The sequence below is a fragment of the Taeniopygia guttata genome, chromosome 2, assembly GCF_048771995.1.
Source record: "Taeniopygia guttata chromosome 2, bTaeGut7.mat, whole genome shotgun sequence".
Taxonomy (NCBI): Eukaryota; Metazoa; Chordata; class Aves; order Passeriformes; family Estrildidae; genus Taeniopygia; species Taeniopygia guttata.
The window spans coordinates 46,892,131-46,915,971 of record NC_133026.1 but is presented as its reverse complement, the minus strand read 5'-3'; the positions used below and the strand labels follow the sequence as shown (position 1 = coordinate 46,915,971).

The 23,841-nt window shown below is 38.2% G+C and overlaps 1 protein-coding gene across 7 annotated transcripts; it reads left to right on the top strand.

Annotated features, from left to right (window-relative positions):
• The first annotated feature begins 1,613 nt into the window (after positions 1–1,613).
• Positions 1,614–22,072, top strand: HERPUD2 (HERPUD family member 2). 7 transcript variants are annotated; one of them, XM_041714525.2, is made up of 9 exons: positions 1,614–2,100; positions 7,443–7,520; positions 10,855–10,968; positions 12,945–13,102; positions 17,921–18,007; positions 18,650–18,772; positions 19,072–19,395; positions 20,612–20,699; positions 21,036–22,072. In XM_041714525.2, the coding sequence occupies exons 1-9, from the start codon at positions 1,954–1,956 to the stop codon at positions 21,195–21,197; spliced, it is 1,281 nt and encodes a 426-aa protein (XP_041570459.2). In that variant the 5' UTR covers positions 1,614–1,953; the 3' UTR covers positions 21,198–22,072. The 7 variants fall into 7 exon arrangements, with proteins under 7 accessions (XP_041570459.2, XP_030121036.2, XP_030121038.2 ...); XM_030265175.4 differs by having other exon boundaries at positions 1,617–2,100; positions 20,585–20,699; XM_030265176.4 differs by lacking the exon at positions 7,443–7,520 and having other exon boundaries at positions 1,615–2,100; positions 20,585–20,699.
• The last annotated feature ends 1,769 nt before the right edge of the window (positions 22,073–23,841 follow it).

Sequence of the window (23,841 nt, the reverse complement as noted above, 5' to 3'; positions counted from 1 at the left end):
TGGCATTAAAGGGACACTATCTACTGGAAAAATCAAACCTGTCTGAAATTCTTGAGCCTTCTGTAGCTACATACAGTGTTTGATGACAGAAGGGAATAGAAGGAAACATTGTTTGTTTGTTCAAGAGACAAATTGGGGTTGTATAAACATTTTAAAATTTTTGTCAAGTTAATGAGGCAAACTTTTATTGTAAAGATTCAGTAGAAGTATCATGAACTGAACTTTTCCCTTATTGATTGTCATGTTATCCATCCACTTTGATGGTTATCCTTAAAGTCTTTTCTTCCCAACAACTGAAAAACCACATTGACGATTAAAAGTTTGCAGTGCTAACCTGGAAATACCTCGAAATTCAGAAGCTTATTTTATGGTTTTAGACACAATTCTTGAGCAACATTAGGGGTCCATATTGAGACAAGTGCTATTTAATATCTCCATTAATTATATATATAAAGGGTCTGACTGCACTCTCAGCAAATGTGCAGATGACACCAAGCTGAGTGATGCTGAGATGCCGTGGGCCCATAGGAAATGTCCTGAGTTTTAACAAGACCAAGTGCAAGATGCTGCACCGGGGTTGGGGCAATCCTCGGTATCAGCACAGGCTGGGGAATGAACTGATAGAGAACATCCCTGGGGAGAAGGACTTTGGGGAGCCCATGGATGGGATGCTGGACACGACACAGCAATGTGCATCTGCAGCCCAGAAAGCCAAATGTGTCCTGGGCTGCATCCAAAGCTGCGTGGCCAGCAGGGCAAGGGAAGGGATTCTTTTCCTCTGCTCTGCTCTGGTGAGACTCCACCTGCAGTGCTGAATCCAGCTCTTGGGACCCAGTACAGGAAGGACATGGACCTGTTGCAGCGAGTCCAGAGGAGGCCACCAAGACTAAAATTAATTAGAGGGATGGAGCAGCTCTCCTAGAAAAAATGGGTGATGGTGGGGTTGGTTCAGCATGAAGAGACAGCTCAACCTAGAGTCACCTAGTTGCAGCCTTCCAGTATCTGAAGGAAGCCTACAAAAAAGATGGAGAGGAACTATTTACAAGGGCATGTAGTGACAGGACAAGCGGGAATGGATTCAAACACAAAGAGAGTAGGTTTAGATTAAATACACAAGGAGAAAAATTTTTACTGTGAAGGTGGTAAGGCACTGGCACAAGTTGCCCAGGAAAGCTGTGGATGCCACATCCTGGGTACTGCTAAGGCCAGGCTGGATGGGGCTCTCCACAACCTGACCCTACTGCAAGATGTCCCTGCCCTTGGCAAAGGGCTTGGAACCAGATGATCTTTAAGATCCCTTCCAACCCAAAGTATTCTGTGATTTGGCGATTCTTTGTGATTCAGTGGCCTCCAATCTGGTTTATAAAATAGCATTTCCCGACCTCACAAGGACATTTGGGATAACTACACTGCGGCATTCCCACGCAACGGTGAGGGAGACAAGACACACAAGCAGCAAAGCTTTAATTCCCATGCTGAGAAGCATTTAAGCCTTCCAGTGGCTGAGACCTTCTTGTGAATGAGCAGAGCGACGCCAGCAGCCGGCGAACACCCACACCCCGTACGCGGCCACAGCTCCGCCGCCATTGCGGCCCGCGCGCGCCCCCGGGCGCCGCTGGGCGGGAGCGGCGGGGGCGGGGGCAGCGGCGCCGCTTCCGGCCTCCATCTTACGCGGCGGCGGCGGCCGGAGGCCGAGGCGGTGCCGCGGCTGGAGCGGCTCGGCCCGCACGGGTGTGTTCCGGGTGCCGCGTTGTTTCTTCTCTGGGCGTGGCGGACGAGGTTGTGATCTCCTGTGGCTGCGGTTCCCGGAGTGCCGGCACGGGGATGGGCTCCCCCAGCTCCCCCGGGGAGTTCGCCCCCGGCCGCTGAAACTGTCCGGAGCCCCCCGAGGTTGGAGCGGCGTCGTGTCCTCGGGAGAGGAGAGCGGGGCAGGGCGGCCGCCCCGCGGGCAGCATGGACCAGAGCGTGGTGGAGCACCCGGTGACCCTCATCATCAAGGCCCCCAACCAGAAATACACCGACCAGACCATCAGCTGCTTTCTGGAGTGGACTGTGGGCAAGCTGAAGTCCCACCTCTCCAAGGTGTACCCCAGTAAGCCGGTGAGTTGTTGGCCAGCCCTTTTCCCTCGCCTTCTCGGTAAGGCTGGCGCTGCGGCGACTTGGGGACAGGGGTCAAGACTTCCCTTAATCCTTGTTAAATAAACAAACAAGAGCCCTGCTGCCGAAGAGTGTGACCTGCGTGAAGGCGATGGCCGGCCCTCTGCTTTCAGGGAAGTTGGCAGTGTAACAAATATGAAGCTGCTCTTTTACATCGTGTGAGAAGATCGCAGTGTAGCATCCTGAAAGGCGATATCGCTAAAGATGCTTACTAATGCTTCACTTATCTTTTTTTTTGGGAACTGAGATTTGGGTATCTCAGTTAACTGAATTTGAGACTGGTTTTTGTAAATCTAAGCACACTGGCTAAGAGTTCTGTCTGTTCTAAAAGTACAAGCAATATACTTAAGGTTAACAAGATCTAGGGAGTTCACTGAGGTGTGGAGCAGATACATGTTTATTTATAAAATTATTTTAAATTACGTAGTTGAACAACCTCCAAAATTATTTCCTCTTCGAAAAGCCATTTTTCCTGAGATTGTGCTGGAAATTCTGCTGTCAAGTGTTATACAAACTTGTATGACAGCTGTGACTGTATTTTGAAACTTAATACCTGGACCTTTTTTGTTTCTGAGGGGAATGCGGTTTTTTTCTGAATTCCTCTTAAATTGTAAATGTGGCAATTAAAAGGGGCTCTGAAAAAGCATAGGCAATAGGTGATAATACTGTAAATGTGTAGAATGGTAGTCATGCAGAACGGTATATTTAAAAATTTCTTCCAGAGAACTGTATGAGAACTTCAGCAGCATGTGGGGCCTACAACCAGGCTTTACAAAACACCAGAAGAAGGTGGCATTTATATTTTAAATTATTTTCACCTAGTCCAATAGAAGAATTACTGTCCTTGTTGATTTTTTGACATAGGAAAATAAAATGGTTTCTTTGTCTCAAAAAGGGTTTCTGCCTTTTGAAGAAAGAAGAAAAGCAGCCAACAACTTGGGCTGTATCACTGGTACATTGACATCTGTTAAACAGTTGTGAGAGTTTGTGAATATAGTTACTGCTGGGGGTAATTCTCTGCCGAAAGAGCTTATCTGCTATGAAAAACAAAAATACCACTCCAGCTGATTGTTGCTTTGTCCTCCTCACTAGAATTTCCTCCAGTGGGTGTTGGTGATTAAACACTAGTTTTCTTACTCGTCCTATGAATGATCTTGCTAAATTGAGCTCCTGAGAGGAAAGAACCTTAATGAACAAGAGGTTTTCATGTTGCACTGTATTCTTTAAACAGTACTATAGTGTTAAATTTCAGTTTCCCGAAACATCTTTCTTCTGTTGAAAATAGATCCCTCAACATACCTCTCAGTATTACATGACTAGTTCAGCATACTCAGGTTTGTTCTGGGTTAAAGAATGGGGAGTTTCTTTAATGAGAACTGTCTCAGTAATTCCAATTTAATTTGGATTTACTGCACTTGCAGTTAATAACTGAACGCAATATTTCTATTTCACAGGACCTTTCAAATTAAAGCAATAACATGGGAGAGGAGAAAGGTATTTAATAGGATGGCTCCTATGTGTAGTAAAATTTACAAGTATATTTTTGGCTTGATATATTTTGAGTGCTACTGCATTTTTCAAATGTTAAGTCCTTTTGGTTTTAGGAGCTCCCCTCCCCCTCCCTTTTTTTTTTTTTTTTTTTTTTTTTAAACCAGATCAGTGTTAAAAGCTTGATTTCTCTGTTCCCTCAATATGATAGGTCCTGGAAATAATTTCTATTACAATGCTATTTTAAGGTTTTGGGAATACACCAGAACACAGAGACTATAGGCATTGCAGTGTTCTTGAAGTTAAGGGGGTAAAATAGAAATCAGTTGCTGTCATTGCTATACATAATATTTCAAGTTTTCTGTGTGACTTGAACCTCATTCCTGTATGCGCATCTGCAAATTAATTAGTAAATTATGATAACTGTAAGTGCCCTAATTAAATTTACAATTCATTAAGAGTCTGTTTTTAGAAAGTGAGGTGGTTAGAATAGGCAAATGAGAAGTTAGGTCTTAAGGCAATGTTGTTTGGGATTTTTCCAGATTATTTTGTGTAAATTAATTGCCTAAATACATACAAATTTCAAATACGGGCAGATTTTGATTGGTTTAGTTGTTATTAAAGTTGATATACTTTGCAAAGTAAGTACTTGAATAAGCTAAATAGGTTTAGAAGAGTGTTAAAATAGTTTGTGAGTCTTTGCTAAGATTCACATTTGTCAATACTTCTGCTCCCTGTCTGAACCAGTTTTCACAGCTAGATTACTGCAGTTACAATGTCCCTAAATGAAATACTTATGTGGAATAACACAAGGCTGTTGTAAAATCAGCCTGGGTGTCTCAGTCTGGCAGATCCTACCTTCAGTGCTTCAGCTGCTGCATCAATTACACCCATAAAGAGTAATTTAAAACTGCTGTTTCTAATTTCCCACAGTACCTGTCATCTAGCATTTGCCTGAAGTTCTAACTAGATGTGGTTGTCTGGATTTTTATTAGCTATGGAGGAATGGGAGAGAGGCTTGGTGAGCTAAAGTAATACCTGTCTGGTAGCTGCAACTGTATAGCTCAGAGATTGCCTGTGTTTCTACAAAATATTGCTACACTGAGTTAGGTTTGGTAATGTGCTGGGCATAGCTAGTTTGGACCAAGCATTGCAAAAGAAGTCTTGCATGAAAAATGGAAGAAAAAATTCCAAACCAGTAGCTCTGGAGTTCTTAGTTTTGAATACATACGTTTTGGATTTTGATCTGCAAACTGTTTCCCATCTCACTCTAGGTTCTAGAATAATTATTTTCTTATGCCATGTGATTTCTTCTGAAAATGGGGCTACTCTAAATATGTGGTTTGAGGTGTTTTTCCATCACAGTTCAGTGTTTCAGCTAGCAGTGAGCATCCCATTCTTGAAGCAGGAGGTGTGGTAGTGAAATTTTCTCTGGCAGAGGATGAGTTGAATGCCTTTTCCATTTACTTTGGCATATATGTGAGCTACTATGTTTCCACATTTATTACCTCTTCTTCCATCTGCATTAAAAAAAAAATGTCCATTTCGGAATTGCAGGCTTTCAACCTGAGAATTGCAAGTGATAATCCTTTAGTTCTCAGGTAGGTGTTTAATTTATGAAGGGAGGAGCATGGGGTTTAAGGTCCCATCTTCCTCATTAAAGTACTCAACACACGTTTAACCTTTTCTTTTGTGGTTTTGTAGGGAGTTGAAATGCATTACTGAAGGCCATGTAGTCAGTTTTGAGGGGCTGTTCTAATCTTGCCAGTTTCATCTCTGTAAAATATTAATATTTAAAAGTGACTTTTATCTTGTTTGAGAAGGTTCTTTAATTAGAGGGGATGGAAGAGGGACTGGTTCATGAGGTACTGAAGAGAACAATTGAAAGTGACAATGTAGAAAGCTCCATTACGAGTGAGGCAGGCAAAACAACACTCTAGTGCTATGCTGGATGGTGATTTAAAGATTTGGAGTTTGAGGGTTTTTTGCTGTTGGGCTTTCCTTGTTTTAAGTGCTTATCTGTTCTTATTAATCTTCAGATAATCTGTCTCAGGACCCAGAAGCAAGGATTCTTAAAATTTTTCTTCTGATTGCACTGGTCAGTCTAAAGCAACAAGTTTCCAATTTACAGGAAATTAAAGTTTTCTTTAATCTTGATGCTTAAATTCTGATTTTTTCAGTCCTTTTGCAAACACAGAATGCAGGCTTGCATTCTGCTGGTAGCCTGTTCCATCTTGAAGAGAGCAACAAAATAGTATAGCTCAAAAGAAGTTACTGACATGAGTCAGGCATTTTTTGTTGTTTTAAATGTAAATAGAAATAGTACAGCGTTGTTGAATGTATTGCAGTATTTTATCCATTTGAGCTGCAAATAACTAGTTCCCCATGTTGGGACACACAAAAATACCGTCCGAGGCCACTAATTAAAAATTCAGAAAAGTGCAGAAGAGTAAAGAAAAATTACTCTTAAATAGAAGTGATAAACAGTTCTGCACAATATGTGGCAGGTTATTTTTATTAAAAAACATGTATTTAATAATGAATAGCTAGTATGGTTTGGGAAAAAAGTTAAGGCTTCAGATTTCCTGAGTATTTATTAGCATTATTTGCTTTGAGTATCTCCGTTTTGTTCTAATGATATGACCATATTTTTCCAGGTAATAAAAAGCCCCAAACAGTTATGTAACATTTCTATATTCTGCTAAATTATTTGGGATCTGTAGAAGCCTATTGAAAGAAAAAGTCAAAACTTCTGTGAAAGCATTGCCTAATCACAGAGATCTGGGGCTCAGCTATTTGTCTTAGTATTAACATGAACAAGACTGTAGAGTGGGCAGCAGAAGGCTGGGGTAGGAAGAGGAGAGGTGTGAGGCTTGGTGTTTGCATGATGGGGAAATTCTTCAAATAGTTAATGCTGATAATGCATGTCTGTTCCATTGCTGTTAGGCTAGATTTCTTTGTTTAAGCATTTGTTTGTTTTTCTTTATTTTGTTTTATTGAGTAAACTCCTTGATTTACCATACTGGACGTCTTACTTGCAGATATGGATGTAAAATAGTTTCCTTTAAAATAATTCTGTTATTTCTATTGTGTGGCATAGTCCAAAGTTACTAAAATATGAATAGTATATAATTTGTTAAAAAAAGTAAAATCTTTGTTTACAGTATTATATCATTTTAAACTTGGAAACTGTAAAAATAGGAAAAAAAATTTAGCCAAGTTGGAAGGCTACCATAAAAAAAGGCTTTTGCTGCTTCTTGCTTTTTAATGATTTCCTGCTTGTTTTTTGTAATGATGTTGGTTTTGGTTTTTTGGGTTGGTTTTTTTTTCCCTGCAGTGGGTTTGAAGGTGGGGGTAAGGACTAATAACAGAAAGTCCTTGTTGAAAAAGACTGCAGTTTGTGCTCCTCTATGTATTTTAATTGGCATTCCGTTGTTCTGCTAACTTGCTTTGCCCCATCCACTTGTCCATTTATGTTTTCAGAAGGTGCCTGGGACCTGGAGCAGGGTAAAGAACAAATCACTAAAAGACAGGAATTATTGAATGTACTCAAAAGTTTTCTTGACAAGCATTTACCCTTGTTAATTGTTATGGCAGTCTTGCTGAGTGCTTAATAGCATAATTCTTTTTCAGAAGTAATTTGCGAGTTGGACTTGTGAAGCCTCTGAAATGTTCTTAAGTATGTCTCTTGGTGATTGGACTTAGCATTTGTAGATGAGAAAATTCCTTTTATCTCCACCTATATAGCTGTGCAGCAGGAAAAAAGCTAAATTCCTTTCTTTGTCCCCATCTCCTAGTCTACAAAGGATCAGAGACTGGTGTATTCTGGCAGACTGCTTCCTGATCATCTGCAGCTGAAAGATGTTCTCAGAAAAGTAAGCTTTATATCCAGTATTTGATCAAAGCCTGTTTTTGGGAAATAGGAATTTATATTTGTTGTTTAATTTAAAATTTTCATTGTTATATTGAGAGATGTATGTTGATACGTTCTGGAACATGTATTTTCAAGTATGCCTTGTGTGTAGAATTATGGTACTTGTGGATTGAAGAGGCATGTTTCCAAATGGTGGGAGAGCAAGTAGGCTATGCTAAGTCCCAAGCAAATGATATATTGTGAATCACAGAATCATGGAATGATTTGTGTTGGGATGGACCTTATAGATCTCCTAGTTACAACCCTTCTGCTTTGGGCAGGGGCACCTTCCGCTAGACCAGGTTGCTTAGAGCTCCAGCCTGGCCTTGGCTTCTTTGGACAGTTACCACTGGCACATAAATGGAATAATACAACATGTTTGTGTTGATTTGGGACATCATTTAAATTCTCAGAGGTTCAAATCCAGAACTTAAGTCAAAAGTGGCACTTGTGTAAGCAGATAAAGACTAATATATTAATTATGGAGAACCAAGAATTCTCAATTCCTGAATAATTTCCTGGGAAGGCTGTTTGTTGTCTTGGTTTTGCTTTGGCAGCTGTTAACCATTCCTGATGATATTTAAAATTTTGTTAGTTTCTGCTCTTTTCATTTTATACTTTTAAAAAAATTCAATTGATTCCTATTGGAACAAATAATTCTATTAGTCTAATTTTGGATTCTTCAGTCAACATCTAGATCCCAATTCTGAATATGTGTGGCATCTCATGCAGAAGTCTTGGAATACATGCAGCTGGTTCTCAAACTGGCTCAAATAGCTTGGATTGATGCCAAGTAATAAGGACTTCATTGAGTTAGCAAAGTTCTTAAAAATGTGTAGAACAAGACATTAAGGATAAATTATAAAGAACTTTTGTTTTAATGTTGATGGTGACAGGAAACCTGATGCATTATATTGAGTTGTCTTGAATTCTTTGTAAATAGCTGAGGATGAATCAATAGCTGTTACTGGGGAAATACCTTAGGTCCTTGCACAGTTTTTAACACTATGAAATAGATGAACTCTATAATACAGTAACACAATAACTGGCTGTTGGTAAGGATACCTTTTTGTACTGTATTGAGACAAAAATAAATCTACAGGCTGCAAGAGTGGGGGTGGGGGGGGTCACATTTTAAAACTTCCTGTGGAGGAAAGTCTCCAAAGTGGATGGTGCTTTAGTGAAAGTGGGCACCTGAATTTCAGTATTAAGATGGAGAAACAGATACAGAGGAGTATTGCTTCAGCAGACTAACACTTCATAACCTTTATTCTGAAATAGATTTTATTAAATGGGATTTAACTTCTAACCAAATAAAATGTTTGCAGTTTACTATGTATCAGTTTGCTAGAAAACTGAAGCTGGGCTATTGCAAACTGGTGTATACCCTGTACCATTTAAATGTTCAAGGAAATGCTTATAGAACTTACCTCAAAACTTAGTTTTGCTTGCTAAGGACAAAATGAAATCCAAATTCCTTAAATTCACTTGGCGTACTTGCTGCACACTGGCTTTATAAAACAAGATTTCAAACTTTGTTTATGTGCTGGAGGGAAACTTGGTAACTAAAATCTTCGGTCACCATAAAGGGGCTGTGTTTGACTTAAAAGCACTGGCATAATGCTTTAATGTTATAATGGCAGTTATATGCCTTGGGTGTAGTTAAAGAAATTTAGTGAATTTGGAAACACACCAGTATTAAGCACAAAGTTAGAAATTTGTGTTGGAAGAAGAGTTTTTATGCTAAAGCTTTTGAGAGCTTTTTGAAAAATATGATTAAACTTAAATTCAGTCTCATTCTCTGCCAAAATCTTTCTACTGGATTATCTATAAACTCCTAATATTATCTGAGGACTTACTGAATTGCTCAGTCTAGCTTTGTGATACTTGCTCCTTGGTACTAACCAGTGTCATTTCACCAATACAAAATGCCTCAAGGCTGGAAGTTGTGACACTCTCTTAGCACAGCGGTGTCCAAACTACCACATTTAATAAAGGTGTATGCTGCAGGCTAACCAGTGGTATGTCTACCTTCCCTTGCCTTTCCCTGGGGCATAAATTCTTATCTAGGAAGAAGGTGATTAGTTAGGTTAAAGGCTTTTGACATGGTCAGAGCGCTGATCAACTGTGTTCAGTGCTTTTTGATCCTTGCTATCGCTGTCGCTGACTGGTAAGAAATTACACTTAATGTAGCAATGAGGCTTGTGCTTGGGGTTAGAGGCCAGTTCATGGGGAGGAGTTTAAATGACTGAGAGTGCATTGCCTGTGCTAGCAGTAATGCACAGTGGTGTATAAAAGCATTTATCCAGTATTCTCTATTCCTAAAGATCAAAACTATAAAAATGGATGTTATAGCACATTTATATATAGTTTAAGAAACAACCCTCCAAATGCAGATTTTCTGAATGTCATCTCATTAAAAATGGCAGCTTGCCTGCACCATGCTGATTTCAGAAGAGGATAGAGGGGTGTTTTTGTTGCTCCTCTTGTTTAAAATGTAGTTACTGAGGAAGTGCAGTGTGCAATTCAAATATGCAGCCGTGGCTGTTGAGTTGCTATGGCCATGTAAGGGGATGTTTTAATTTGGTACAGTGAAATGGCTTCAGATTGAAGTTATGGCCTCCAGACTGGGGGTGAGCATGCTCCTGCAGAATTGGCATGGCCTTGCTACATGGCTTCAAGTGACAGTTTCACTTTCAAACATTTAGGAATACTCAAGCCCCACCTAGCACTTTGAATAGGATTCCCTGAGCACGGAATATCTGCAGGGACCCTTTAGCTGCATGTCAAGCTTGGCTCAAGCCTAACATGCAATAATGAATGTAATGGCTGACACATTGTTCCTGTCTTGGTCTGCTTGTGGAATTCCAGTGCCTACATTTTTCACGTACCCTGACATCTCTATTCAATAACCTTCTTAGATTTCAGTGCAAATGTAAGCATTCTTATCTTGAGGTAAACTGAGCCCTGTAAAAGTTGGGAGATTTTTCAAATGAAAGTTAAAGCTTGTGATGCGCTTCCTCATGCTTCTTGTGGAGCTCTTCCATTGGTTCTGCTGTACTACAGTTTTAGGGAAAACTAGGATAAAGTCAATGTTCCATATGTTTTTGTGGACACCTTCTTAGAAGACATTTGTTGTGAAACAGTAGGACTGTCTTGTGCTGGTCTCAAGCATTGCTTTATGATCTTTTGTATGTTTCTTTAGTGCTTGCAACTTTGAACTTTAAGCACTGTTTTTTTACTTGTAAGTTTATTCAATATTGTTGCTTTAGCTCTTCAATTTCTTTAATTTTTAGCAAGATGAATATCATATGGTTCACCTGGTATGTACATCTCGGACACCCCCAAGTTCTCCAAAACCCAGCACCAGTAGAGAAGGTCATGGAATGTCAACCTCCAGCAGTAGCTCAGTGAGTGTTTTCATACGCAGGAGATGAATTCCTGCTATGCTAAGGAAACTTGCCATTAATTTATCTTTTAACTTTTTATATTTGTCTGTAAAATGGTGTGTTGAAAGTAGAGCATGAGATATGAATTTGTATAATTAGACTTGATTATTTAAGGATGTAATTTTATTTAAACAAAGGTGACCTTTTTCAAATTGTAATATTTATTTTTATTAGATTATAAAGCACTACTTTTCCTAAGCTAGTCTTTCTTTCTAACACTGTATTGAAAGTACACTTTCCTTTCTCTCCATATCCCTGTATCTTTGGCAGAAATTGCACGGTGTATTCAGAATTTTAGGAAAACTAAGTTGAGATTTGTTTTGTGCAAATTTAAGGGGCCGGTCAAAATATTGCTGTTGTCATGAGATACAGGTGAAACTTGGCCAGGTTTTTTTCTGTTTGATAGGAATTGGCCAGTATTTATGTATGAACTTGGAGCAAGTCATAGCATTTGTAAGACAGTCAAAAGTAGGAAGTATTCTAAACATTTTTATTAGTTAAATTGTTTACAAAATATGTCTGTTTATGGTGTTTGAACCTTCCCCTCCTCACACCCTCTGAAAATGATGATGGTCTTTGGTTGTATTGTGTTTTAAAAGCAGTTATGATTTCTGTTGACAGCTTGGTAGTTCTTTTTTTTCCAGACTTGGCAGTATCACTAAGCAACCCTTGAACCCTTGGTCTGAAAGGGATATATACAATACCAGAGTAGGTACATTTCATCTGAGATGTGCTGATTGTCAGCATATGGGAAATAGCCTTTGAAGCTGTCTGTCTTCATTCTGCTGTTGATAGGGCCTGTGTCAGGCTGCTCTTTGACAGTCAGAAACACAAGCAGTTTAAGCAATGGTAGAGAGGGGACTGTGGCTGCAACATCTTTTCAAAGGCTTTATTTATATTTCTGTTTACAGGCAGGACACGGGCAGTCAGCTTGGCAAGTGTTTTATTGCTGTGTACATCAGTTGTCAATGTTGTATTCGAATGACTGTATTAATGACTGCTTAAAGCAGGCAGTATGCAAAGTGCTAAGTTCATAATACTTTGGAGGAAACAGCCTAAACCCAAGGCTTGAACAGCCTTTGTCCTTCTATTTGTTTTTTGTTTCTATTCCTCCCTACCCCCACTGTCTAATAGTAAAACTTGTGTTCTTTGTAGGGCAAAAGTGATATGGATGTCATAAGTAATTGCACTTCCTCACTTCCTGAGTTGTCAAAGTTAAAGAGGATTTTTTACTAAGTAAATATTATAGTAATTCTTAGCAACAGGATTTGGGGATTTATTAAAACTGAATGCATCTCAATGGCCCCATTGTAATCTTGTTATGGTGATGGTTTATAAGCCAGGTATCAGCGGTCTGACACTAGCTTCAGGTGTGTTCCTTGGAGCCTAAGTAGCTCCTAGCTGTTTCCGTATTCCCACTGATAGCCCCCTTCCAGCGGTGAGTGCAGCAATTTGGATTGGCCAGCTGGCACAGTGAAGAGGGTGAAGAGTAGAAGGGGTAACTGAAGATAAGGATAGAGGAATGGTATTTCAAGCCCCTGTCTCTGAAAACAGTCATATCCTGAAGTTGCAATTGCTTCTGTTAACAATAGTCACTAGTATTTTTGTTCCTGCTAAATAGTCTTTCAATTAAGTTTTAGTTAGCTTCAGCTTTTTGAAACTGTGATTCCTAGTGACTTGTGGTTTTCTCTGGAAACTATCAAGTGTTGAGTCTTTCTGAAGTTTTTTTTTTTTCCCCTCTTGCACCTGAGTGCAATTTTGAATTTCTGTTTTTACTAAGGCTTGCCAGAACCAGTGAAACCACAGACTTACCCAGTGTTTACACTCTTAAGAAAACTCATGACAAAACATTAAAGCAAGTAGTTGTTTTAAGACACGGTAGTAAATATTGTAGCTGTGGCAAAAGATCCACAACCTTGATTTTATTTATTTTTAAGAATTTAGATCGTTCTGGATCAACTGCTGCCTCACCCACAAACCAAGAAGTTTCTTCTACGTCTTTAAACACTAGTGCAGATGGAGTGAGACATCGTAATCTTCCACAAACACACAGCAATCCCATGCCAAGCCACCAGTTCCCTTATTTAATGCAAGGGTAAGTGAGACTGAAGCAATCCCCACTCCTTGATACTCTTTACAGTGCTTTAAATGTTCAGTTGCAGTTAAGTTTCTTTTACAGTCTGGAAAACCATTTGGCTATTTCACCTTAAAGCATAAGTTGCATTAGAAAAGTTTTCATATGAAAATAGTGGTTTTAGCTGGGTGTCAGTCAAAGAGGGAGTACTCTTGGTGCTCCCCATCAGGCTGATTTTTTTTATATTTTTCTTTATGCTTCCTGCCCTCGATTTTCTTGGACAAGTGCAGCCTTAATATGTCTTGTAGATGTAATTAGTAATGTAACTGATAGAATTATTACTTGTGGAAATAATTCTATCAGTTATCTGGTAATAATTCTATCAGTCTATCTGTCCTTTATTTTAGCAGTCAACACTAAATTCTTATTAGAATACAATGATTTCTACTTTTTTACACATAAGAAATGTAATTGTTCATTTCTGCATATTTTATTCAACTGTAGAAATGATATGCAGGTGTTTTGGGTACTTGTGTATCTAAAAGAGAATGTTTAAGTATTTTCCTACATACCAGTGGAAGGTAACAAGATCTAAATCAGGTCTGTTATTACATAACTATTAAAATTCTGTCTTTTCTTTTTGTGCTTAAGAAGCAGCTTTAGGAATTTTAAGCCATGTGACCTTAGCAGCTGTTTAAACATGTTTTTGTTGTTAGTAGCAGTAGTAGTAGCTTCTTCCAAGGGGAAAACAGGAGGATGGTGTGTTCTGAGATGATAGCTATCATTTCTTCAGGGAGCACTTTCAAGTTTCCTTTCTGACAAGGTGTTATCCCAGTACTGTATAGATTCTAGAAACCTACTTTGGAGGATGTTGAAGCAGAATCCCCTAAAATATGAATGTGCTAACAGTAACATTGCTTCTGTTGCTGGAAAGAAAATAGATGCCAAGAGCTGATGAAACTTAAAAAAGCGTCGGTTTAATTTACATGCTCTCATTAGACTTAACTTAGACTTTACGGTTTTTGCTAGTTTTCATCTTGAATTTGTTAAATTTTTTTATTATCTGAAATGTACTATCTGCTGGGAAGAGTGGGTGGAGACTTAGATTATTCTGATCGAATGCACCTTCACAGACATGGTCATACTTGCCCTTTTAACAAAGCTAGATGACACCAGGTTGAGTGTCAAGACTGCTGTTGGTGTTTTGTAAATTAATTCCAGAAGCAATTTATTATGTGTTGTGTGAATGAGTAATCTGTAAGATGTTTTAACATTTTTCTAATTAGCTTTTCACATAGACATTCTGAGTGAGTTTTTGTTAAGTGTTCTGAACTGAATAGGCTGTGGACTTCAAAAAGGCAGCAGAGCCATTATTTAGTCTTTGGGCTGGATTAATTTGTGTCAGTTTGGGAGACATTGCTGTCTTGGAAGGAAGGAATATCTTATATTAAAAATACTAAGTTTGACTTGCTGTGTCTAGCATGTAATGTGGATTGAGAGGAGTGGATTTGCAGGCTGAAAGAAGTGCTGAGAACCTGACATGACTGTACATATTTTAGGGGTTTCAGTCCTACTTGGACTATTTCTAGCTTGATTACCTGGAATAGGGTCCTGCTTGTGTTTGTGGTGCATCAGCAGTGCACCCAAATCACCTATTTCAATTTTGTGTAATCTAGAAGGAATCCCGATGGTGTTCCAAGAGCATTCTGTGGTGCAGACAGAACTGTAGTAGGAGCAAGTGACTGGAGGTTTCCAGGAGTGCATTCGTAATCTAAACAGAAATGCCAAATAAACAAACCCTAAATAATCCTAGGCCTTTTTCCTTTTTTTTTTGGAAAGTATTTTAATGGAATGCTGTCAGAACTTGAAGTAGATCTTTGTAAACTGTTGAGTATTGGCTCTGCTCAACTTGAAATAATCTGTGACCAATGCCTGCTGGAGCCTGCTTGCTTCTTTAAGAACCCTTTTTAATGCTTCAGTAATCTTTTCAGATGCATCTGCTTTTGCTTTTAGGCACTGCTGCTTGTATTCTAGCAGTAAGAAATGCCCTCTCTTTTTTTATCTGTCACTTAAACATAATTTGGGGTAGTGGAATCTAGATTTAATGTAATTTATATGCAGATCAAGACTAGATAGGAAAATGAAGATTCATAGGTGAAGCTGGTGTTACTTTGTTGATTTTTCTTTTATTTTCATGACCAAACAATTTTTATTCTAGCTGCATGATGAAATATAGGCACTACTGATAGGGAAAGATCTCCAGGTGTTTGATAATTTATGTAAGAGTTAGTTTCCTTGGGTATTTTGCAATTCTTGATTGATTTGTACAAATAAGTAGTGTAGATGTTAGATGATTAAATCACAGTTTTGATGTTTTTTTCAGTTCCTGGCTTAAAGCTGCCGTGTGAGAGTTGAACATACTTTGGGAAAACAGCATTTAGTTCAGATTGTTAAGTATTATGGGGGAAGAAATTTAAAACCTTCTGTTGCTTTTAAGCTTTTGCAAATGCTGTTTTTAAGAAATCCAAATTAGAGGCGGGACTGGACAAGTAGTTTATGTATGTGCCAACTGAGTCTTTAGCTGTGGGGATCAAGCATAGCATTGTCTGCACCTGTGGACTTTGTTGGGACCAGGGCCTGTGTTGCACAGGTACCAACAGAACACATGGGCTCAGCTTTGACAGGGTTTGCATTTCAGACTGGAGAGCACTTGTAAGTAGTAAACAGACAAGAGGCATCAAGGCAGTGAAATCATCTGTCAAGTGTGGGTGGCCCATCTAGTGAGATGCTTTTGTATTGTGCACACAGTAATGTTTGAAAGCAAACAATGAAATGACATACTGACAGCATGCAGCATATCCTAACACAAATAGATTGCTGCATCAGTCACCTTTGCTCTGTATTTTCTTCTAAGTAGCAGATATCATAGCGGAGGATGCTGAAATACCACCTGAAGTTGATATCCCAAGATTTTAAGTCTGAATAAAAATTCTTGTTGTTTCACTAGTGGTGAGTGGTATCTTTGTGATAACCTTACCTTCAAACTCTGTGCAGGGTAGTTCATTTGGGTGTCTTCTGTAGACCAAAAGAAGTAGTTTTGTACTTTTTAGCCATCCTGAGGAGCACTAGGTGTCTTTTCAGAATATTCTGAAGCTACCTCTACCATTTGAACTGTTTTCTGGCTTATCCAACTGTTCTGTTTTCTGCTCTGCTTTGTTCTTCAGTCTTGGAATGCCTGTACAGATCCTGTTTGCTTCTTTGTTCTTACGCTGTTGCTGCCATTCTTTTCAAATACTCTGCTTCCTGCCTCTTTCTCCTCCTTTTGGAAAAAAGATGAGGAGAAAGTATTGTGCTACTTTACTTTTTCCTTGAACAGCAAGCTGCCTTGCTTTGCTGAGAAGATCCTCCTCCTCTGTGGAGGTTCTTCTCACTGAAATACATTGTTACAGTGTAAAGTGATGTTTCTGAATTTCATAAGCTTACTTAATATCATGGCAGCTGTAATAGCTGTATTATTGACAACATCTGCCTACATTTGATTTTTTGATGAGCAAACAAAATACTGCTGTACTAGTTGGCATTCTAAGCCAGAAGCCAGTTGTAAGCCAGTCTACTTTTGCTTAATTAATGGAGCCAAGTCTTGAAAAATTAAGTCTTGCTTCTCAAAAAGTCACGTCTTCTAGAAAAGCTATTGGGAAAAAAATTTAAAAACCCACCACAATACTTGAATGTGAAAGAAATCATGTGAAAGAAAAGAACATGACAACTGAACTTCTGTGGTATGTCTTGTTTGACTGGCTACTTAATCTGCTATTAAGCTTTGAGACATCAAGAAAGCAGCTTTCAAAAGAGCTTGAAAGAAAGGCGAGGCTCAAATCCAGTAATATTTCTAAAAGATGTATCTGTGAGGGCAAGCTGTTAGATTAAGGCCTCCCAACTTTTTTTGAGGTCAACATAGCAGTTACAAGGAAGAACCCTAAAATCTGTATCTGGTGAGAAAAGGAAGTGGTAAATTTCTTCAGAACTCACCCAGGCAAGTTGAGTAGTATTGCATTTTGGTGACTGAGGTAGAAATGAGTGATCCTGCCTGTTCAAAACCCCATCTGATGCTCTACCTGCTTGAAATTGAGACACTGCTCAGTGATTGGTCTCAGCACAGTATATAATAACACTCATGTAGAATATTTAAATCATCTTTACATTTTGAGGTCAGATGTTTTGTGAATTTTGGAGGAGTCTTATCTCTCCAAGTGTTTGCCAGTTCCAGGGATAGAAAAACACATTCTTATAGCTTGCAGCTGTAAATCATGATTAATGTTTTTCAACAGTAGTTTCATGGCACTACTGTTCCAACATGTTAATTATGCATAAATAAATAGCATCAGTAGGGCTACTAGTTAACCCTTTCAACATTTAAAATAAACATTGAATAATGCCTGTGAGTGTCTCAGTTTGTGTTTGGTATCAGGAAAATACTTTTGCTTTTTTTTTTTTTCCCCCTAAACTGTAGTCAAAACAGATTATGGCTAAATGCAAGCATTACAGTTTTGGCAGAGGTCATGGAGTTGCATGGAAGGCTCTTGTCCAGAATTACAGTGAAATACTTGTGTAACATGGAAACAGATTTTAATGTCTTCCTCCCATCTTTCTTTCTGGGCATGTCGTGTATATCTGAATGCCTGGTAGACTAATGAAATCTCTTGGTGATATCTTTGCAGGGAGTGCCTTACTTAGGGAACAGGTGTAGTCTGCAGTACAATTACAGCAGTCTCAGCTTTTGCTACCTGCAGTCTGAATAAACTTTTCTTCATGCTTTATACTCTCATGCTGTCCTGAAAGATGTCCTGGTTTACTGCAATTCACTACATCAAAATCTTTTGGGAAAGAGTTGGAAATCTTGCCAAAACATGCTATATGCTCTAGGAGGTAAGAGAGGATAAGAAGTCTAATAGCAGACAAAACCAAACATAAAAATACATGTGCAGGACTTTTATCTCTCTTGCATGTGAATCAGAATCACATATGCTCAAAATATCGAAGGGGGGAGGTAAATCCTTTACGGTGTTCTTAGTTGCAATCTTCAGAAGCTGTATCTGAAAGATTAGTTGTTGTTTTTACTTATGTTATTTCTTCACATCTCTGATCACAGTGATATTTCAGGTATTTCTTCTAAAAGAAAGCTATAGAAGATAGTAAGTTTTCCCTTTAGTCCTCCTGTAGACCTTTAAGGATGACCTCTGAATTTAAAAGGAATTGTATGAAAGAATTTCTGCAGTTAGCACAGTCTTGAAAAATTTCCAGCATTGTTTTGTCTCAGAGATGCAGCTAGTGACATACTAAGTACAGAACCAAATATTCTTTCTATGGAAATAACTTTGCTTATTCATTTCTTTTATGAAAATGTAATGCTTTTTTTGGAGTGGGTTGGATGAGGTCACTGTTTTTTCAGTGTGTTATTTTAGGGGGACAAATGAGAGGAGAAATGCTACTTTAATTGTTTTTTAATACTAGCACTCTTTTAAATGTCACAATTCAGAGCTGAATATTTTTCTTTAAATCGTTTTCTAGCAACATAGGCAACCAGTTTCCAGGCCAAGGTGTTCCTGCTGGATTTTCTATGTATCCTGCATTCAGTCCCTTACAGATGATATGGTGGCAACAGATGTATGTACGTCAGTACTACATGCAATAGTAAGTCTGCATTACTTAAGTACTGAGCTACACTAGTGAAAAGAATATATTAAATGTTTTTTCAGGATCAAAATGTCTGTGTTTATTTTGTCTAGCTCTGTTTTATACTTAGTTTTGTCCAGCAAATTAGGAAATCCAGTCTTGAATTAGAATTAAATTAATGTCTTAGTAAATAAAACTCTAAGGGAAAATGCAGTTTGTTTAGACATGTATTGCATCTGGAACTGTAGTAAAGAAGCCAGGCTTAGTAATTATGGTGCATGTTTTTTGACAAACCAGGTTTATGTTTAAATTTTTAGCCAAGCTGCTGTTTCAGCCCAAGTGACTTCCAGCACTGAGTCAGCGAGATCTGCAGTTGCCCAGGCTGTAAATTCAGAACATGCTCCTGCAAATGAGCCTGCAGCAGTGCCAAATGTAGCTGTCCAGGAAAACAGGCCTGTAAACCAAAATGTTCAGATGAATGCACAGGGTGGCCCAGTAGTGAATGAAGAGGACTTCAACCGGGACTGGCTGGACTGGATGTACACGTTCTCTAGAGCAGCAATTCTTCTGAGCATTGTATACTTCTATTCTTCTTTCAGTCGGTTTGTCATGGTAATGGGAGCCATGCTGCTGGTTTATTTGTGAGTACAACAGTTGAGTATAGCTGCAGATCTGAGATGTGGAGTATGGTGCTAATGTTTATCCTATTTAAAATTAAAAATTATCTATATGCAAAAATTTATACACTGCTCCTTTAAAGTAGGGTGTATCTGTTAAAAAAATTTAAACAAGTAGAGAAACTGAGGTGAAGAAAGAAGTAATTCTCAAAATGTTTTTACAGTGAGTTGGATACCTCTTATATCTGAAACACAATGTTTTTATATATTGGTCATATTAATAGATCACTATTGTTGAAATGTACCATTTTGGGATGAAAATTTAGAAAGCAGGGGTGTGAGGGGAGGGAAGCTCACATAGGTCAAGCATATACTTGCATAAACTTAAACTTACTGCTTGGATATGAAATTGCAGAGCAAAGCTCTTGTACATTTCCAAAATAACTTATAGGATGTATGCAGTAAATTTTCTTAGGCAAAGTTAAGGTAGTGGTGCTATAATGGTGGAATACTAGATATGGTAGAATTACAGAGATGTAAAAATTTTTAAACTATGTGTCATAACAACCTAAGCACATTCTGTGTTTAGTTAAGAATTACCAGTACTGTTGTCATCACTTCTTTTTGCATATGAAGGTGCCTTAATGATGTAAATAGAAGTGGAAAACAGAAATAATGCTTGATATTTTGGACTGATGTCAGTCACTAGAGTTTCCTTACATTGTGGTCTCAGTCCTAACTAGATCTGTTCTTTCATACAGGCAGGGTAGTTGAAATCAGAATATAGATGCTTGGAAACGTGGGAGAGGCTTATTTTATTTACAGTGGTGATGGGGTTCAAGTGTTAGCTGAAATTTGAATTGCTTTTTTTTTTACAGAAAATTAAATTTAAACTAGGAAAATTAAGGCTGCCTTTGAAAACTTACTTAACTTCAGTACTTAAAAATGGGGAGGAGACCCATATTCTACGCATTAAATCACCTAATTGTGGACATTATTTGTCTTCTGAAACTGAGGGCTGTGAACAGCAAGACCTTAATGCAGACATTGAAGAATAGCCATTCAGTCTAGAAAGATGAATTACAGAAAAATAGATGTAACCTCATTCATTTGGAAATACTTACAGAATTTGCTGCAGTAGTTATCTGTAGAAGAAAAATCTTTTTGTTCCTTTCAAAAGAGAGGTTTTCAACTGTTCCGCTTTCTTATGTAGACACCAAGCTGGATGGTTTCCCTTTAGGCAAGAGGGAGGCCAACAACAGGCAGCCAATAATGCAGAAGTGAACCGTGATGGGCAACATGCAAATAATCCTGATCTTGAAGAGATGGTGAGTAAGGACAGACATGTCTTTTGACACTCCTATGTATTATATTGTTAAGTATTCTGTAGTGCCTGGACAGAAAGCCAGCTTTTTTGGAATGGAGTTGGCTTAACCAGAAGGCTTTCAGCATTGTCCTCAGGTTGTGCCTGCTGCTTAAATTCTCTATTTCTCCAGTCTGACAATTACTGATTGTCTCTACTTCAATCACAGACTTTCTTCATGCTAGTTATTTCAGCAGGTTGTTCTGAGAGAAGTCACTTAATGTAGGAAGGTACTGCTAGTTACCTTATGTCAGAATTCTGAAAAGAAGCAGTTGAATTGCTTCAATTTCTGTTTTTAAAGGAGCGACTTATGGATGATGGGATTGATGAAGACAACGGAGAAGATGCAAGTGAAGATGGCAATACAGAGCAGCAGCCTGGATTCATGGCTTCTGCTTGGTCCTTTATCACAACCTTCTTCACATCACTGATCCCTGAAGGGCCTCCACAGGTTGGCAATTAAAGTGGAAAAGGAACTGTCAGGCAACCTCAGTAGCCATACGTAGAAGCGGAGCAGATTCTAGAAAGTGTTCTAAATACAGTGCAATTTCTGAAAATTTATAATGTTATCTTTTTGGTCATGGTGTACAAAAATGTGTATTTTTTTTCTTTTGGCTTTCTCATGCATTGAATATTTTAAGCACAAGTGGACTACTAAATGCTTTCTTTAAGATTCTTCTTTTTCTGAAGAATAAAATGTAAAGATATTGGTCTTCCATGTTTTGTTTTAATTTCAAATGTGTGTTACTCTGAAGCAAAGAGCTTGTATGTAATCTGCACCATTACCTCTTTAAAGAGCTGTTAAAAGTATGAATGTTGACAGATCTCTCCAAATGCTCTCTATTTACCTGAATAACAAATCTTGTCTTTGATGCAGGGTATGAATTCTCACATGGAATTTGGAACTTATATAATTCCTGAGAGAATGCAGTTAACACAAGGGTTACTTGTTAATGGCATTGTAACATCTTGCAAAACACACACCACCACATTTGTCTTCATGTCAGAACATAGTAAGCTTCTTAATTTAAAAAGCTGAGAGCTTTTACTTGAGACTGTACTGACATTGATTAAAGTTGGAGGTATTTGACAGCTCTTCAAAGACAATTGGCAGTGATGGGATAAACCTTAAATGTTTGATACATACAGTACTTTTTAAGGAGAATATAGCTGTGCTGGGGCAAAACATGTACATTAGGTTTTTTAATAAAAACTTACGGTAACTCTTTTGGATGTTTATATGCATATTTGAATGCAAATGGCTAAATTGTGCCTCCTTAAGGATGAGGATATGATTAATTTGAGAGTGTAATAAAGTTATCATGGTGGTATTACTGACATTGACCAAAGTAATATGTTTGTAGCAGCGTCTATACAGTTATGAGTGTGATCTCAACAGCAGACTATCTGTATTCTTTGACTTCATTAACCTAATTAAAACTCACAAAAAGAAAATGGTACATGAAAGAGTAGCAGAGTGCTATGTCAAGTTTTTGGTTGCTTTTCTTGGTTGCTTTTCTTAATCATAGTACATTTGCATTTGTTCTTAGTTAGCATTCTAAAATTATCGCATGCTCTCTAACTTAAAAATATCTGCAAAGATTCTCTTGCACTACCACCTGTTTGACTTCTAAGTACAGGGCAAATCTCTTGAATATTCTGAATGAGTGATAAATAGGGATTTATTTTTCATTTGCTTATGTTAAACTGCTATGCAGCGAAGTTTTAAACCCAAAGAAAACTTTTTAAGTTTCACAAGTTTGTCAGAGGAGAAATAGGGATGTAAGTCTTAAAAGCATCAATTATGTTAATTGCTGTATAGGTGGCAATGATAAGTAATTTTTAATTATGATGTTTTCTTCCCATTTTTGCTACTGAAAGCTGCTCTCAGTTTTAAGTTCTTTACTAGATATACATAAAATTTGTAGACCTTGTCCATGAAACAGTACCTTTTTAGTTTGGCAGATGGATCTAACTTGGCTAATATTTAAGAGCTGCTACAAAAACTTAGATTTTTAAAGGAGTGTCACAAGTGTCTTGTATGTCATAGGCCTTACTTCTGGAATACATTGAAAAAGTTTTATCTGTTTGACCTGTGTGTTCTCCCTCTCACTTTTACCAAAGTTTTTCTTCTACTATTTTTCTTTTTGTCCTTGTGTTAGCATGCCCGTAAGCTGTGCAGTTATGACCTGACAGTATGCAGCTATCAGCACCCATTTGTTGCTTCTTACCAATGTTATTCAGGTTGGTTTGTTTTCCATGCTGCAGGAAGCAGTTGGTGGCAGCTCTCTGCTGTTAGCAGACTAGATTAAAAAAGCTGCTCTCATGCTGCTAGCCAAGGTTTGGTTAAAAGGTGTAGAATTGTCACTGCTGATTTGTATTTAGACAAGGGTAGATTTGATGGGTTTCACAAGGTTGAAACAGTGAAATGAGAGCTTCTGGTAGTTGGTTGGACATTGAGGGAGATGTTTAACCAGAACACAGAGCTGAAGTGATGTATCAGAGTGGCCACGCTTCTATGAGATCATTAAATCTTCCAGCTTCGACAACTTTCCAAGATACAAGCAACGAAAAGCAAAAATATGGTTACTGAGGAAAGTGAATGAGAAAAAACAACGAGATAGGAAGCATTACTAGGAGTTGGAGGCAGAGGAAAGCTACTGGCAGAAGCAAAAATAAGATAAGGTTGTGATTGTGATTAAATACAAAGCAAGCATTGAAAAGCAGATTGAGTAAGAAATGTACAGTTTTTAGAAAAGGAAAGAATGTGATGAAGATGAGTCAGACAAGGTTGTTGTTGCATGTTTTTCTGAGCAATGTGCATGTAGAATTGAATAACATATGAAGTAATAGTTCATGATGGGAGAGAAATTAAAACCCTAGGAAAATTGTTGGTTTTTCTTAGTATATCCTTTTAGAAACTGTTCAGTAGCATAAACCAAAACACAGTTATGTAGTACATGGTTCTAGGCAAAGCTAAATTCAGAACTGTATTAAGTCTGTGGCACGAAATGTATCAAAAGGCGTGAGGATTAAAGCACCATAGGATGTGCCCCAGTTGACCTGTAAGTCATGCACTTTTACAACTTTGCATTTAGAAAAAGTGA

What these genes read in the sequence shown, in the direction of transcription:
- HERPUD2 (XM_030265175.4), top strand. Translation starts at nt 1,954, where the DNA reads ATGGACCAGAGCGTGGTGGAGCACCCGGTGACCCTCATCATCAAGGCC. An exon ending in CAACCTCCAGCAGTAGCTCA is followed by an intron (nt 10,969 to 12,944) that starts GTGAGTGTTTTC and finishes TTTATTTTTAAG; the next exon opens with AATTTAGATCGTTCTGGATC. An exon ending in TTCCCTTATTTAATGCAAGG is followed by an intron (nt 13,103 to 17,920) that starts GTAAGTGAGACT and finishes CTGTCCTGAAAG; the next exon opens with ATGTCCTGGTTTACTGCAAT.